This window comes from Propithecus coquereli, unplaced genomic scaffold, assembly GCF_000956105.1.
Source record: "Propithecus coquereli isolate 6110/MARCELLA unplaced genomic scaffold, Pcoq_1.0 Scaffold157, whole genome shotgun sequence".
Classification (NCBI taxonomy): domain Eukaryota; kingdom Metazoa; phylum Chordata; class Mammalia; order Primates; family Indriidae; genus Propithecus; species Propithecus coquereli.
Genome location: NW_012140191.1, coordinates 3,702,214 through 3,720,882, shown reverse-complemented (window position 1 = coordinate 3,720,882; position 18,669 = coordinate 3,702,214). Strand labels below are relative to the sequence as shown.

The 18,669-nt window shown below is 38.0% G+C and overlaps 1 protein-coding gene across 2 annotated transcripts in view; it reads left to right on the top strand.

Moving 5' to 3' along the window:
- Positions 1-292: 292 nt before the first annotated feature.
- ACVR1C (activin A receptor, type IC) overlaps positions 293-18,669 on the top strand; it is a 98,100-nt gene continuing 79,723 nt past the window's right edge. For both annotated transcript variants that reach the window (XM_012640769.1, XM_012640768.1), the window contains exon 1: positions 293-442. In XM_012640769.1, the coding sequence (XP_012496223.1) occupies positions 370-442 (73 nt within the window). In that variant the 5' untranslated portion in view covers positions 293-369. The remainder of the gene's footprint in view (positions 443-18,669) is intronic.

The window sequence follows — 18,669 nt, the reverse complement described above, 5'->3', positions numbered from 1 at the left end:
GAGCGAGCTCACTGCCCATCCGTCCGGCCGCCTTTGCCCGCCGGCCCCGCAGCTGCAGGCCCGGTGGCTGCTGGAGGGCGCAGGGGGCGGAGGCGCGGCAGGGGCGGGATCTGCCGCCCCCCGCCCCCTCCCAGCCCCGCTGCCGGGGCCAGTGGCAGGAGCGCCGCGCTCCGCCAGCCGCCGGGGGCGTGGGATGGGGGAGGCCGGGGAGGGGGGCGCCCGCACTGACTAGAGCCAACCGTACACTTCAAAAGGGTGTCGGGCTGCGCTCCCCTCCCGCGCCCCGGGAACTTCAAAGCGACCCGTGCTGCCCCGGCTGCCTCGCTCAGCTCTGGGGCCTCGCAGCCCCGGTGTGGCCGCCTGGTGGCCATGACCCGGGCGCTCGGCTCCGCGCTCCGCCAGGCTCTCCTGCTGCTCGCCGCGGCCGCCGAGCTCTCGGCAGGTACGGCGGGTGTTTTTCCCCGGCGCCCGCGAGGGTGGGATTTGGGGGCGGTCTGTGGGTGGGCACAGGAGTAGGGGAAAGGGGGTGCTCCGAACTAACTGACCTTCTGCGGGGCGGAGGGGGAAGCGCCAGTCGGCTTGAGGGGGCGCGGGATAGGGCGCAGCGTGGGCACCTGTCGTCTGGCAGCTGTAGGGGTAGACAGGTGTGTTGGGGACGAAGCCACCAGGAGGAGGGGAAAAGCGGCAGGGACGTGGGGTATAAGTAGTGGGGCTGAGATGGGTGACTAATTTGTGGGCAGTTTGCAGCGGAGGGAGTAGGAGAGCGTTTGTGGGTGCGCGCCCAGCTGGGAGCTGGGTGGCACCATGAGTTCACCCTGCAGGGACCGGGAGATCTGCAGGTGCGCTTTGGGAACTCTCTTTGCTGAGCCCCTGAGAGCTGCGCAAGGATGGTGGCATGGTGCTGGTGGGAGGTGGCGATATAGTCTGAGTTTTAGGAGACGAGGGATACCCCAAAAGCCGCTGGTGCCAAGATATGGAGGCGGGAGTGGGAGCTTAAATCTGTGTGGTTTGCAACACGTTGGAAGCACATTGCTTTCGAGGTACGATCTTTATTCAGAGTTCCAGAGGAAAAAAAATTCTGGCAAGCGCCCCAGCATTTATAACAGGTCTGTGCCTTGATAGGCTAAATAGAGCCCTCGACCTAAGCTGGAAACCAAACGTTTCTTTATGTTTACTAGAAACTGGGGCAAATGCATCCTTGGTAATATCATAATGTGCTGTGACTAAAAACCCTTTAACTCTAAAACTGTTTTCATTACATTGTCCTGGATTATGTAGAGGAGGAGCAGAATCCTTGCTAATTCATCTTTAAACATTTCAATCAGACATTAAAGACATTTGCATATAAAAACCTGGTGTTTTTCTCTAGAGTTGTACTTTGTCCGAAGCTAATTTTGATGTATTTTTGTTTTCCAAGATGACAATCTGTTTGACATTATTAGCTATACTCAGGGTGGGTAGTTTTCTTCTTATTGACATGTGCAGGAGAATGTTTTGAATAGTATGATTGCTGTCATGTACAGATCTCAGTATTTCAGATGGCCTGAATTACTAAATCCATTATTCAAGCAAAAATTTGATTATTGGAAAGGAATAATTGATAAGGATTAAAGCATTCCAGTTATCTTTTAGGAAAGCAGTTACCCCAAGACTGTCAGAAAGATGATGGAATAAAGTGAAATATTTGCATTTAGAGTTAATAAATTCATCAATGGGAAGAAAGCCGACTATGGGAAAGTCGTTATAAAAAATAGTTGAGAACCCTGTTAACTTAGGATACTAAAAGCGCTCTTGACAATTTAACAGAATTTACCAAAAAGAAAAAAAAAAGTCTTCCGGATATCACGGTTTTGACTAAGTACCTATGAAACTGCCTCTGCAGTCTGTTTGTACAATCCTTTATATTTGGGGGTGCTGATAACTTGGCTGCAGACATTTTAACAAACAGACTCAATTATTTTAAAATCTAACTTGAAACGTATATTTTGTTACATGACAGAATCTTTAGAAAATTTCAGAGACCCTGAGCGTAGCAACATAAGAAAGCATGCCTCATTATGTCCTTGAAAAGGCATGGAAACTTTTGACATTGAAATGTGCAAAAAAAATCATACATTCAAATTTGATTGTTTCCTTAAAATTTGAAGTCTAAGAAAAATGTATGAGTAATGTGTTGATATAGTAGAGATGTATTGACCCAAGTTTAACTTTTACAGCAAACTTTTCTTTGTCAAATGCAAGCATTTTTAAATCTCCTTAAGAAACTTTTACCCCTCTTTGTGTCCCACATACACAAGTCTATTGCTATTTACCTTACTTATTCTTAATTTTATGGAAATCTTTGGCTGTTTAGTAGAGAGATTCAAGGTAGTTTTGTTTTTCATTTTTTAAATTGGTTTTCTCACATGGTTACCCAACCATTTCTGCAAATTACATTGTCAATCATATTGGCCATTTATGAGCATGTATTTGCTATTGTTGGAATGTTGTATGAAAAGTTCTTCTTGACATGATGACATAGTCAGCAAAATTGCATGGCAGAAAACACCACCTTCCAGTTGGCCTAGGACCTTAAATATCCGAAAACATGATAAACCGATAAACCCTTTCTGCTTTGGTTGATTTTATCCAGCTTTTTTTTTTGTCACCTTAGGGATACCATACATTGACAGTAGAGAAGAGACCCTTGCTCCTTTTGGGGAATCCCAGAGGATAACGGCTAGTGGAAACTTAGAAAAACTATTTTTTGGTCTGGACTGGATAAAACAAAAATTAGACAGCTCCGAGTTTCTCTGATTGTCTAGGTTCTGGGTTCCCTGATGTTTGATAAGAAAGACCTGACATGGTCTCACAACATTCATCATGCGTACTAAACAAATAATTGGCAGAAATTTCCTGGAGTTCTCCAGTTTGAAGCTGTGATTTGGATATTATATAGATTTACACATTGTGCATTCTCTTCTAATTTCATGAAACTCCTTTGTCCTCTGGTCCAGAAAGGATTATTGAGAGTCTAGAAAGCTATATGCTTACTTTAAAAGGGGAAAGAGAAGTGCTTCCTTTAATAACCAGGGTGGGAGTGGGAGCTTCAGGTAGTGTGAATTTTTCCCCCCAAACAGCAGTTAGCAGTTCCCAGTAAGAGTTTTCAGCAGTGCTTCTGGAAGTGAAAGCAAAAATCTGGGGCTGACTGAGTCTGTAAGTGCAAAAGATTTTTGCCACCTTTGCCCTTCTTGAAGCACAGTCATTTATTTGTTGATTGACATGCCAAGAGGCTCCCTGCTTCCAAGGAAGAGACATCTCTGGCCCAGGAGAAACTGCAGAAGCCCTTGGGGGCTTATGTCTTCTTTGACTGTACTGCCTAAACCTGTTAGCTAGTCTCAAACTTACAGAAATATAAAATAGAGATTTCCTCTGAATCACTAAACTCATACAAAAAATAAAGGATTTTGAGGTGTGAGATAAAGTGAGGAGCTAAGGATGACACTAAATTTTTTTTTATCCAAGCAATGGAAGAATGGACCCTTAACTTGGGTGAGGCAGGCTGGAGGAGAAACTGATCTAGGGACAGGAAGGGAATGGTGGCAGATAACAGTAGCTCAGTTTGGGATATGTTGAGTTTAAAATGCCTATTAGACACTGAAAGGGAGATGTCAGTAAGCAATTAGTTTTATGGGTCTGGAGTTCAGGGGATAAGTTTGGGCTGAAGATAAAAAATTGAGAGCCAAGAGCATTTATAGAGAATTTTTGAAAGACACATTAAATAGGGCTGCAGACTTAGCAAATAAAGAACAGAACACCCAGTTAAATTGAATTTCAGATAAACAATACCTTTTTAGTATAAGTGTGTCACAAATATGCCATAGGACACACATATATTAAAAATTAATTGCTGTTTAATTCCAGTTTAACTGGGTGTTCTGTATTTTCCTCTGGCAGACCAACATAAAAGAAATACTATTGTGGGATGAACTGCTCCTGATGCATATATTCCTGCATCTTTTATTAAAAAGAGAAGTGAAGACCTATTTTCTAGTCTTTGTCTCTTAAAACTTCTTCTACTAGCTCGGCTACTGTCCTCATGTCCATCTCTGAATGGGTCACTTCCAGCTCTGCACAGGGTGACCCACTGCTCCCGTGAGAACCAGAAGGGCTACCTAGTCTTTCCCAAACTTACATGAGCATCGAGACATGAAAGTATGTGTGAAAAAGATAATAATTCTCTTGACTCCCTAGCAGTGATTGTTATATAAAACCAATAGGTTTTTCCAAAATTTACTGTCTTCTGAAAGTGGTTGTTATTTTCAGATACATTTTTAGAGTATTCTTCTCTTGAATAAACTTTCATATGTTTTTTTTAGGGGAAATGCTTCCAGGCAGTAGTTGAGATCCAGTTTGTTGTATTTTTCTCAGCAGTATTTGGATCTCCTGCTGTAAATAAGAAGGTTAAGAGGAGAGGAGACTGGATAAAGTCAGGGTTAGGGGGTCAATTGAACCATCCAGGACCTGTTAATCTCACATAGTTTGAGGTCTTAGAGCTTGTTCCTGAGAAAGTGACGGCAAGTCCTTTGGGAAGGGGTCATGGATACACAAATACCAGCCAGAGGCTGTTCAGTTCCTGCTCTAGCTTAGTCTTGACCTGCAAGGGTGGCTACCAAATGATTAGTGTTATCTTCATTTTGAGATTTGTAGTGGACAGTGTCCTATAAATGGACAGCTGTAGGTGTGGATCATGAAAAAACTCAAACAGATAGGATCACATGTATGTAAAGAGCTTATTTTAATAAATAATGAAATGAGAGAATTAATTTTCGAATATAAATAGCAAGCAGAAAAAAATAAAGAAAAATTCTAAGCACAGAGTGTACTACGTATCATACCTTATCATTTATATCTGTGAGGTTTCCTCTCGATTTTCCATTGCTTTGGGCTTCTAGTCTTAAATTTTTCACAGTCAATAGTCAAAATCTCAAAGTTTATCCTTACGTAGTTTAAGGAATTGAGAAATGTTCTTAAGTGATATAGAAATGACTCTTTTGCTAAAGGGACCTAGGAATACGCAAATACTGTCTTGGCTCAGCTGTGCCTTATCTCTACTCGGTCAAGAGGGGATATCTAGAAAAAGGAGGAGAAACAAGGCAAAGTAACTTTTTCTTTTTACCTGGGGCTTTCTCCCCAAATTGCAAGGCATAATTCTAATATGCTCTTCTTTTCTAAACAACAACTAAATAGCCTAAGGATAAAGAAAGGGGGCCTGTGATAAACCAGAATCTTGGATCCTGACACTGTGATACCATTGAAAGACCATCCAATGCCTGGCAAAATGAAGCCAGAGAGGCAATGTAGCACGGGCCGCTATTTCCAATACCTCACATTAGTCCAGCTCCCTTGGAAACTCTGACAAGAGTCCAGGCAATAATTCCAGAGGCAACTGCTAAGCGAGGAAAAGGTGGAGAGTCTGTGGAGAGGGGTGGCTGGATCTCTTCTATGAGGAAGCAGGTCACACCCTTCCCACACTTGCAATGGAAAAGAGGTAGACGACAGAGCCATGACCTTGAACCCTGTGCCTTTCTTGTTCTTTGAAAGCTGGATCCCGAAAGCATGTGTGCCACTTGGTTCCCTGAAATTGGAACAGTACAAATCACTACTCCTCCTACTTAGGGATCCAGTAAAAAATAAAAGGGAGGGGTAGAGATGAGTAGGAATGTGAAACAGAGCAGGAAGACCTCATTTCCATAGAGGCCAACACTCTGCTACTCTCAGGCCAAGCCCCCAACTGATCAAGTGTCTCTTGAATTCACTGCTTTGATTGGCCAGCCGGTTAAGGAGGTTCTGCTTTGTCCTGATGCTTCACTTTTTCTCCTCTAGAATAACTTTCCCTTTCTGTTGTTCTCTTCTGTCTTTTAAGAGAGTAGGCATGTGAAGATACTATTTCTTTGGAACTGTTTTAAATTAATCTTCTCAAGAATTCATGGGTGAATCATTCAGTATGACTCAAGAACTTGATTTATTATTATTTTTTTAAACAATTTAAATTTGCCAAGGACTTAAACATCCCAAATTAGATCAATCTATTTTTCATTAAACTTTTCACATTACGAAAATCATTAGGATGTTCAGATTTTGAAAGTGCTCACATTTTCTCCCAATCTATTTTGTCATTCTTTTCTCACGGTTAGTAAAAGGACAGGGATAGATGCCCCATCTCTGCACTTATAAATTTTTTGTGCAACTCCATCATTGATTGAAATAAAGACTCTGTGGTCAAAAACAGTATTAAAAAGAAATCTCATCTGTCAGGATCTGGACATTTTCAAAAAGCTAGAAGAGCAGATTTTGAATGTTCTCAACATAAAGAAATGATAAATGTTTGAGGTGATGGATATGCTAATTACCCTGATTTGATAATTGCACGTTGTATACATGTATCGAAACATCACATTATACCCATAAATATATACAATTATTATATGTCAATTAAAAATAATAATAAGTAAAAACAACAAAATGTTTGGTTTTATAAATGTATGCTTATGCAAGAGGTGCTAACTTAGAATGTGGTAATCCAGATGAACACAATTTTAAAAAAGCAGATTGTTTTAAAACAGAGCCAAAATATATTAAAAAGTATTAACTTATCACATCTTACAAATTTTTCTGATGACATTTTCCTGGCTTGCTCCCCTAGAAGTGTATATTTCCTTCTTCTCTACCATCCCCATTATTGCTCTCCAAGAGTAAAAATTCTACTCTGTGAACATTTGCCTACTCTAGTAGTCATGGTGAGATTACATTCTCACTTAAGTTCCATTTACAATCTGTAGTTTGTATTTCTAGGAAATAGACAATACATAAAATTGGAAAGACTGAATAAAGAATAATTATATAATTAGCAGAGCGTTCCTTACAGGATAATAAATGTGTAATTGAATGAAACTCTTTTTAAAAAATATTTCTTTCCTACAGCTGTTCCGTAGCTATATTATATTAAAAGACATTGCTTTTTGCAGAGAGAAGAAAGTTGACTTCATTAAAACGATTGGACTCCTTTAAAAGGATTGAGAGTTATTGTGCCAAATCAAGTTGAAGATGCTCCTCTAGAATGGTTTTTACTCAGCTATGAAGTTTTTCATCATATTTCTTTATTATCCTTTTAATATTTGTAGGATTTGTAGTGATGTCCCCTTTAATATTTCTGACATTGGGAATTTGAATTTTCTCTCTTTTTCCCTTGATTGGTTTAGCTGGAGGTTTATCAATTTTATAGATTTCTTTCAAATAAATGGCTTTTGGTTTTATTAACTTTCTCTGTTTTTCAATTATTTTCTGCTCTTATCTTCATTATTTTCTTCCTGTACTTAACTTGGGTTTATTATTTTTTATTCTAGCTTCTTTAGTGTGTTACCTTATATAAAGTGTTGGCAACATTTTCTTACGGGGTCAGATAGTATGTATTTTAGGCTTGTGAACCACACAGTCTCTGTTGCAACTACTTAATTTTGCATGTGTAGTATGAAAGCAGCTATAGACAATACATAAACAAATAGGCGTTGCTGCATTTTGATAATACCTTATTTACAAGAGGGCCAGCCAGTTGGCCACAGTTTGCTGACCCTTTCTTAAATCATTCATGTCGGACCTTTCTTCTTTTCTAATATAAGTATTTAACCTGTAAGTTTCCCTTTTGGCAACTACTTTAGCTCATCCATAAATTGTGATATGTTATGTTTTCATTTATATTGAGTTCAAAATATTTTCTGGTATTCTTTGTAATTTTCTGGAGCCTGTTTGTTACTTGGATGTCTATTGTTTAACTACCAAATATTTTAGTAATTTCCAGATTTTTTAAATTATTGAATTCTGCTTTAAATTCATTGGGGATGAAATAAGCTAATCTATATGATTTGAGTACTTTGGAATTCATTTGTAGTGGTTTTATAGCCTGGCAAGTGTCTGACCTAGTGAATGTATTTCACATGCACTTGAAAATAATATGTATTCCACTTTCAGTGAGTAGAGTGTTGTATAAATGTCAGTTAGGTCAAGTTGATTGATGGTGTTATTGAAGTCTTTTATATCTTTACTGGTTTTCTGTCTTCTCATTTTATCAATTATTGAGAAATGATTGTTAATTTGTGGATTTATCTATTGCCCTTTTTAGTTTTCCCAATTTTTGCTTTATGTACTTGAAAATTTTGTTACTGGGTACATACACATTTAGGATTTTTATGTCCTCTTGTTGCACACTTATTACTGAGAAACCTCCTACTTTATCTGTGGTAATATTTGTTGTTATGATATACTTCTCTTTAACATTGGTAATATTCTTTGCCTTGAGACCTACTCTGTCAATATAACCAGCCCACCTTTCTTAAGCTTAAAACTTATATGTAGTTTCATATTTAAATTGGGTTTCTTATAGAGAGCATATGTTTGGGTCCTGCGTTTTTATCCTGTCTTATTGTCTTTTAACTAGAACATTTAAAACATATATATTTAATGTATTTAAAATATGGTTGTATATAAATCTGTCACCTTGTTATTTCTATATCTCTCCTTTCATTTCCCTCTCTTGACTTCATTTGGTTTAACTGACTAAATATTATTTTCACTATTAGTTTCTAAGCTATACTTCTTTGTTTTATTTTTAGTGATTCCTCCAAAATGTATAATATTCGTCTTTAAATTATCCTAGTTTACTTCAGAAACTTACCATCATATGCCTCCATTTCCTTCTTTTTGTCCTTTGTGTTATTAATCTTATATGTTTACTTCTAAATATTTTATAAACCTTGAAATACATAGTTATTATTTTGCCTTTAAATATTTTTATGTTTAAATTAATTAAAAAATGAATGTAGTATTTTACATTTACCCATCTATTTATCATTTCCTCTGCTCAGTGCTCTTCATTACTTTGTATAAATCTGGGTTTACTTCTGATGTCATTTTCTTTCAGTCTGAAAAACTTCCTTCATTATTACTTGTAGTTCAGTTCTGATGGCAATGAATTCTAATTCATTGTTGTTTTCCAAAAGCTTTATTTCACTTTCATTTTTCTATAAAATTTATTTTTAAAATCTTCAAGAATACAAAGAAAGAATTTTAGTTACCACTCATATACCCACCAACTAGATTATAGCATTATCATTTTGTTTGCCTTATGGCATATATATCCATTTATCCATCCTTCTATTAATGCACACTATTTATGATGTATTTCTAAATAAATTACAGATAGCAGTATAATTCCTTTTAAATACTTCAGCATGCATATTATTAGAATTCAACATTCTTCTCTTTTGATGAAACATTTATATATTATGGCATTCACAAGTCTTATGTGTGTATTCAAGGAATTTTGAGAAATGCATTCACTTAGTCTTTTTCAAGATATTAAATATAAATATCACCATAGTGAGCCTCCTAATGTCCCTACCCAGTCATTCCTCAGTACCTTACTCCCAAAGGCATCTGCTATTCTTTATTCCACTATAGATCAGTTTTGGTTATTGGGTATATTGTTTTGTAAATGCCATTTAGGTGAAGTTTATTGATAGTGTTGTTCAGATTATCTATATTTTTACTGAGAGAAATATGCAACTATACTTGTGAATTTGTCTATTTCTCTCTTTAGTTCTATCAGTTTTTATTTTACACATTTCAAAACTCTCTTATTAGGCACATACACATTTACAGTTGTCATGTCTTCCTGATGTAATGACTGTTTTATTAATATAAGATACCCCTCTTTATCTCAGTAATACTCTTTGTATTGAAGTCTGGTCCATCTAGTATTCTAGTAATTTAACCATGCCAATTTTCTTATGTTTAGTATTTGCATGTCTATGTTTCCCACTCTCTTGTTTACAATCTATCTGTGGGTTATATTGGAAGTACATCCTTTGTACACAGCACATAGTTGGTTCTTTTATATATATATATATATATATATTTTTTTTTTTTTATTTCAGCATGTTATGGGGGTACAGATGATTAGGTTACGTATGATGCCCTTACCCTCCCTCCCCGCCAAGTCCAAGCTTCAAGTGTGTCCATTCCCCCGGGGGTGCGCATCGTACTGATTGTTTGTGCATATGCCCGTCTCCTCCTCCCCCCTCCCCATTCCCCTTGCCCAACATCTAATACATGTTATTCTTATATGTGCACTTAGATGTTGATCAGCTAATACCAGTTTGATGGTGAGTACATGTGGTGCTTGTTTCTCCATTCTTGGGATACCTCACTTAGTAGAATGCGTTCCAGCTCTATCCAGGAGTATACAAGAGGTGCTATATCACCATTGTTTCTTAAAGCTGAATAGTACTCCATGGTATACATATACCACAGTTTATTAATCCACTCATGTATTGATGGACACTTGGGTTGTTTCCACATCTTTGCGATTGTGAATTGTGCTGCTATGAACATTCGAGTGCAGGTGTCTTTTTTATAGAGCCCATAGTTGGTTCTTGATTTTTACCTTTTAACAATATAGCAATATCTGCCTTTAATTCAAGTGTTTAGCTCATTAAGCTTTAGTGTAATAATTGGTATGGTTTTAAGCCTACCATCTTGCTATTTATTTTTCTTTTTATTGTTCTTCTGATTCCCTGGGTTTTTTTTTCCCCCTCCTTTTTGGCTAGTCACTTTTGTTGAGTATTCCATTTTATTTTCCTTAGTGATTTCTTAATTCTCTCTCTTAATTATTTTTAAGTGATTGCACTAGGCCCGAACTATATGCTTTCTCAACCTAATGTTCAAGTCAATGCTGTGCCATTCATACTTTACTCTTTACACCTGATTCTTTAATCTTCCTACTTCACACTTCCCTCTTTTTCCCAACACCTCCAACTTTAGTGTAAAGATCTTATAGTATATTATTAAGTTTACCAATAGTATATTATTGGCATACTTATATAACCAAGTTACATAACCAAGTTATATTTCCATCAACCAAAAATTATGAGACCCATAAATAATCAAAGGGAAAACCTTACTCTCAATAGATAGGGCGCTCAATAGAACCTGATTATTTATGATGCATGTGTCAGAACTATCATGCAATGAATTTAAAATATCTATGATTAAAGGCTGTAATAGAAAAGGTGGAAAATATGCATGAGCGGATGTATCATTTCAGCAGAACGATAGAGAATGTAAGAAAATGTCAAATGGAAATATTAGATGTGAAAAACATGAGATGAAGAATGCCTTTGATTTGCTTATCAGTAGACTTGACACAGCCAAAGAAAGAATCATGAATTTGAAGATGGATCACTAGAAATTATCTTATAATAGTGTAATTGTACTATTTTAAAGCCATTACACTAAAGTGTGAAGTGTCAGGAGGTAAAGAGGAAAGAGCAAAGAAACCCAAACAAAGCATCCAAGAAGCATGGGATGATATTGAGTAGTATAACATTTGCATAAATGGAATGAATCCTAGATGAAAAAGAGAGAGAATGGAACAGAAGAAATAATTGAAGAGCTGTTGGTTATAATTTTCCAAATATAATTAAAGACATCAAATCACAAATCACAGAAGCTCAGAGAGCCCAAACAGGATAAATACCTCTCCTCCCAAACCCTACACCATGACACCATGTCCATAATATTTTAATTGATGAGATTCAAAGATAAATAGAAAATCTTGAAGGCAGCTTGAATAAAATAGACTTCTTACACAAAGAGGAGCAAAGTTAAGAATTATAGCAGACTTCTTATCATCAGAAACTATGCAAAACAGAAACCAACAAAGTGACAACATTAAAGTGTAGCAAGTAAATAACTATCAAGCCAATACTCCATAGCACATGAAGTTATCTTTTAAAACAGAGGAAAAATAGATTTTTTTAGACAGTTAAAAACTTAGAGAATTTATTATCCATAGACCTTCACTGTGAGAAGTGTCAAGGAACTTTTCAGACAGAATGAATACAATATTGGACAGAGACTTGGATCCACACAGAGAAAAAGATCTCTGGAAATGGCTAAAATGAAGATAGATATAAAATACATTTCTCCTTAACTTAAACCAGTCTGAAAGATAATTTGTTCTCTAAACAAAAATAAAAAAAATTTATAGAAAGCTCTGTAAATTTATAGCATATACATATAGGTAAAATATATGACAGCCTTAGCACAAAGCATGGGAAGGAGAAATTGGAAGTATGTAAGTTTCTTATATTAAATGTGAAGTATTAGAGTATTATTTGAAGACATCTTGGTTATACTTTGATTCATTAAAGATGTATATTGTACACCCAAGGGCAACTCTTAAAAATATTTTTTAAAAAGTATAAATAATAAGCCAATAATATAAGTAAAATAGAATAAAAATATTCAGTTAATCCAAAAGCATGATGATAAAATGTCGAAGAGAGCAAAAATAGATGGAACAAATAGAAAACAGCTAACAATATGGTAGATTTTAATTCCACCAAGTCAATAATTACATAAAATGTAAATGGTTTAAATATAGCAATTAAAAGACTGAGATTGTCAGACTGGGTAAAGAAGCAAGATCTAACTACATGCTATTATAAGCAATCCACTTGAAATAAAAGGGACAAATAGGTTAGAAGTAAACCTGTGAAAAAAAGTAAAAAAGCTAGAGGAGCTATATTAATAACAAACAAAGTAAATTTCAGAAAATGAGATGTTGCAAGAAATGTTCCATAAGGATAAAGGGATCACTTCACCAAGAAGATATAATAATCTGAAATGTGTGTGCCTCTAATCACAGAGCTTCAAAACGCATGAAATAACAATTGACAGAGCTGAAAGGGAAATAGACAAATCCATAATTATATTTTGAGTCTTCAAACTCCTCTTGTGTAACTGATAGAATAAATAGACCAAAATTTGGTAAGGATATATAAAATCTGAAAAATACTTTTAATCAACTTGACCTAATTGACATTTATATAACATTCCAACTAACAACAACAGAATACACATAGAATATTAACCACAATAGACCATATTGTGGTCATAGAACAAACTTAACCAATTTTTAAAAATTTAAAGTATACCGAATATGTACTCTGAACATAATGGAAATAAACTAGGAATCAATAACAGGAGCTTATCTCAAAAATCCCCAAATATTTGCAAATTAAGCAACAAACTTGTACTCATGGGTCAAAGTGGAAGTCAAAAGAAAAATTTGAAAATATTTTGAATTGAATGAAAATAAAAACACAGCATATCAAAAATTGTGGGATGCACCTAAACTTGAAGTGAAATTTATATTAACAGCAAATAAACTCAAAGCAAACAGAAGGAAGGAAATGATAAAGGTAAGAAGAGAAATCAATGAAATTGAAAATAGAAAAAAACGTTAAAGGCAATCAAGAAAGCCAGAAACTTTTATTTTTTTAAAGATCAATCAAATTAATTCACCTCTAGCTAGGTTTACCAAGGAAAAAGAGGGAATACACAAATTACCAATAGCAGAAATGAAAGGGGGGCATCACTATACACCCTACAGACATAAAACTAAAAATAAGGGAATATTACAAACATTTTTATGTCCAAAATTTAAAAATTCAGGTAAAATGAACAAATCCCTTGAAAAGTACAAATTACTAAAGACCAATTAAGAAGTGATAGATAACTTGAATAGACCTATAGAGATTAAAGACATTCATTTTATAACTCAATGCTTGAAAACTTCTAACAAAGAAGACTTCAATATCAGATGGCTTTTCTGGTGAATTCTATCAAAAATTTTAGGAAGAAATTGTGTCTATTTTGCACAAACTCTTCCAGAATGTGCAAGTGGAGGGAACATCTTTCAGCTCATTTTTTAAGACCACCACTACACTGAAACCCAAACTAGGTAAAGATATCACGGTGAAAGAAAACTTCAGACCAGTGTCTTTTGTAGAGATGCAACATCCTCAACAAAATGTTATCAAACTGAACAGCAATATAATAACAGGATAATATGTTATGTTCATGTGGAGTTTATCTTGGGAATGCAAAGCTGGTTCAACATTCAAAAATCTAATTTTTAGTTTGCTATTTCAGTAGGCTAAAGAAGAAAAACTATTCAACCGTATTGATAGATACATAAAAGCCAAATGACAACACTCAACTAGAAAACACAGTTGAAAGAGTTTAAAGTAAACCTAAATGAATGGAATCATATATAGTTGGGTCTCCATATCTGCAGATTCAACCAACTGCAGATTGCAAATATTTGGGGAAAAAAGCAACAACAACAAAAATATGACAATAAAAATAATACAAATAAAAAAACCCAACATAGGATAGCACCTGTTTATATTGTATTAGGTGTTATAAGTAATCTAAAGATAATTTAAAGTATAGAGGAATCAAGATGGCTGACTAGAGACATCAGACACATGCCCTCCCCAGAAAGAAGAATAAAATTGTGAATAGATAATCACGCCTCAAATAGAATATCCAGGAAAGATCATTGGAGATCAAGAGAGAAGTCACAGGAAACACCTGAGGCACAGAACTAAACGGACAGTTCAGAGAGATCAGCTGGGAGCCCCAAGGTCCTCCCTATTGTGGGGTAAATGAGAGATTCTTAGTAGTCCACATCCCCACAGTTATGGACTATTACAATCCTAATCATGGGAGAGCATCACACGAACCCTGAGACTAGCATGGGTGGTGAACTGGAGACCCTGCAAGGCTATTGCACTAGACAGGGAACTTGCACTGGGTCACACACACCCCTGAGACCTGAGTGGCTGCTGCAGGATGCCATTGTGAGAGCCCAGCTGTCATTGCCCTAGATCCTGCCCTGGGAACCACAGCCCCCACATGTCCACATCCTGGGAACCCCCACTGACATACCCCAGTGTTCATGTGGAAGGACAGGGCACAGTGCTGGCAGGACCCAAAGGTGGGGCCCCCAGTACTCTAGCTTACACAGAGGACTGCTCTCTGGGGAAAGGATAGTGCAGCATATTAAGGAGGCAGCCTCTGGGACAAAGAAACCAAAGCATGTACTTTCCAGAGCCTGAGAGCTCCCTATCTGGAGCTGTGAGAAGTGACCCTGCCCCCAGCTGAGGCATAAATTCTGTGCTCAGACTCACAATTGGAGAGTGGGATTCCTCACCCACACCCCACACACTGCACAAGCAGTTGCTGCCAGTGGGAGCCAAGGTGGGTGAGCCTGAGAGCTCATTGTCCGGGGCTGGGAAAAGCAACCCCATTCCCACCAGTGGAGCGGCCCCTATGCTCAGGCTAGCATGTAGAGAGCAGGATCTTCTCCACCCCATGCATACCACCATAGCTGTAGGCGCTGCTGCTGCTACCAGAGGCTGGAGTAGGCAAGCCTGAGGGCTGCCTGTCTGGGGCCGGGAGTGGTTACCAAGCCCCCATTGATGGTATGGCCTCTGTGTTCAGGCTACAAACAGAGGGCAGGATCCTTCCCCAGCCTCTGCACAATGCTGCAGTCACTGCTACAGCCATGAGCTGAAGCAAGTGCTACCCAGAACATGAGAACACCCTATTTGGAACTGTAGGTGCCAACACTGCCCACACCAGGAGCCTCTGTGCTCTAGTGCATGCTCCAAATACAGGCTCCCCAAGCACACTGTTGTAGCCAGTGCTGCTGCCAAAGCTGAAATATGCACTCCCCAGATCCTGAGAACTACCTGCAAAGGACTGCTGAAAGCAGCCCCACTCACCCCAACAGCAAGAATGCTGTGCTCTAGCATGAGTACTGGAGACAGTTTCTCCACAGCCACCACCACAAATCACCCTATCCTCTCTACTACGTTATACACTGCTGTACACCACTGTGAGCCTGAGGTCAGACCTCCCACCCTGGTACCAACACCCCAGAGCCTCAGCATGCCACCCAAGAACCTGGGGATCACTCCACCCATTCCCCCTTCTACCACCTCTGGCATCTGTTCATTCCCCTGAGGAACTTGAAGACTAGCCCGTCCAGACTGCCACCAACACCACCAACAGCACACCACCTACATAGGAACCTGGGGACAGACCTGACCAGCCCATCGCAGCCACCTTCAACACAAACATGTACCACTTGGGATCCAGAGAGTCATCCTGCCACTGCTACTGCCATCGTCCATGCCATGCCAGCTGCCCAAGGGTCCAAGGACCCGCTGACGCACCCAGCTTACTGCTGCCATTACTGATATCCAAGCAAGCCATCTGGTGGCCCAAGAATTGGCCCGCCTGGACCCACTAACATTGGTGTTAGCATATGCCACCCTGGGGCCCAAGGACAGGCACACTCAGCTCACCACCGCCACGACTGGGGCCTGAAAATTGACACACCAGGCATCCCTTTTCCCAGCAAAACTTCACCAGAGCCTTCATTAATAACAGCACCCTAACCCATTGAGGAAATCACAGGTACCACTGATGCTGTTTATAGCCAAAGAAATCATACATGGCCTACATTACTCCATGCATCCAGAATTGAGCCAAAGGGCCCTACCCAACCAACACCATAGATACATCTTCAGTAGAAAGTCCTCCCCAATGAAAACAAATCTAAAAAACAGGAAGAAATACCTGTTACACCATATTTGCAGATATCAACAGGGACACAGGAAACATGGAGAAACAAGGAAATGTGACACCTCCAAAGGGACACAGTAATTCTCCAGCAACAGATCCCAATTAGTAAGAAATTCTCAAAATCCTGGATAAAAAGTTCAAATTATTGAGTTAAAATTATTGAGTTTAAAGAAGTTCAGTGAGATACAAGGGAACTCTGAAAAACAATGCAAAGAAATAAGAAAAACAATTCAGGATATGAATGAGAAATTTACTGAAGAGGTAGATATCATAAAAGAGGACCAAACAGAAATTCTGGAACCGAAGAATTCATTGAATGAATTACACAATGTATTCAAAAGCTTCAACAAAAGGCTAGACAAAACAGAAGAAATCTCAGAACTCTAAGGCAGGTCTTTTGATCTGACCTAGTCAGACAAAAATAAAGAAAAAAGAAGTAAGAAGAATGAACAAAGACTTTGTGATATATGGGACACCATAAAAAAACCAAATATGGCCGGGTGCGGTGGCTCACGCTTGTAATCCTAGCTCTCTGGGAGGCCGAGGCGGGCGGATTGTTTGAACTCAGGAGTTCGAAACCAGCCTGAGCAAGAGCGAGACCCCATCTCTACTAAAAATAGAAAGAAATTAATTGGACAACTAAAAATATATATATAAAAAAAAATTAGCCAGGCATGGTGGCGCATGCCTGTAGTCCCAGCTACTCGGGAGGCTGAGGCAGGAGGATCGCTTGAGTCCAGGAGTCTGAGGTTGCTGTGAGCTAGGCTGATGCCACAGCACTCTAGCCCGGGCAACACAGTGAGACTCTGTCTCAAAAAAAAAAAAAAAAAAGACCAAATATATGAATTATTGTTATCTCAGAAATTGAGGAGGGAATGAAAGCATTCAAAAACCTATTCAACAAAATAATATATGAAAACTTCCCAAGTATAGAAAAAGATTTAGACATCCAGATATAGGAGGCAGTGATCCCTAAAGTGATACAATGCAAAACGATCCTCTTTATGACACATTATAGTCAAGTTGTCTGAAGTCAAAGACAAAAAGAGAATACTATAACCAGCAAGATAAAAGTGTCTAATTACTTATAAACGATCCTCCAACAGTCTAATGGTGGACTTCTCAGCAGAAACCTTACAGGCCAGGAGAGAATAGGATGACATATTCAAAGTTCTGAAAGAAAAAAACCTGCTACCCAAGGATACTATACCCAGCAAAATCATCCTTCATAAATGAATAAGAAACAAAGTCTTTCCTAGATAAGCAAATGCTAAAGGAATTCATCACCATTAGACTAGCCCTGCAAGAAAGGCTTATGGGAGTCCTAACCTGGAAGCAAAAAGAACTGCTACTATCATGAAAACACACAAAAGTATAAAACTCAGTGGTAAAGCAAACACACAAATGAGGAAGAGAAAAGACTCAAATGGTCCCAATACAGAAAACCACCAAATCACAAGGACAAACAGTAAGAGAAAAAGAAAGGAACAAAAATATACAAAGCAATCAGAAAACAATAAACAATATGACAGGAACAAAACCTCATGGATCAATAATAACATTGAATGTAAATAGATTAATTTCTCCACTTAAAAGATATACCCTGGCTGAATGGATTATAAAAACATGATCCAATCATATGCTGCCTACAAGAAATGTACTTTACCTATAAAGGCACATCTACACTGAAAGTAAAGGGATGGAAAAAGACATGTTACACAAATAGAAACCCAAAGTGAGCAGGAATAGCAATACTTACATCAGATAAATAGACTTTAAATCAAGAACAGTAAAAAAGGACAAATAAGGTCATTGTATAAAGGGATCAATCCAGCAAGAAAATATAACAATTCTAAATATATGTGCACCCAACACTGGAGCACCCAGATTCACAAAGCAAATAATTACTAGATCTAAAGAGAGAGCTAGATTGCAATACAATAATAGTGGGGGATTCAACACTTCACTCTCAGCATTATACAGATTATCTATATTAAACAATCAATGAAGAAACACTGAATTTAAACTGGACTTTAGACCAAATAGATCAAACAGACATTTACAGAGCATTGTATCCAACAACTGCAGAATATACATTCTTTTCATCAGCATATGGAACATTCTCCAGGA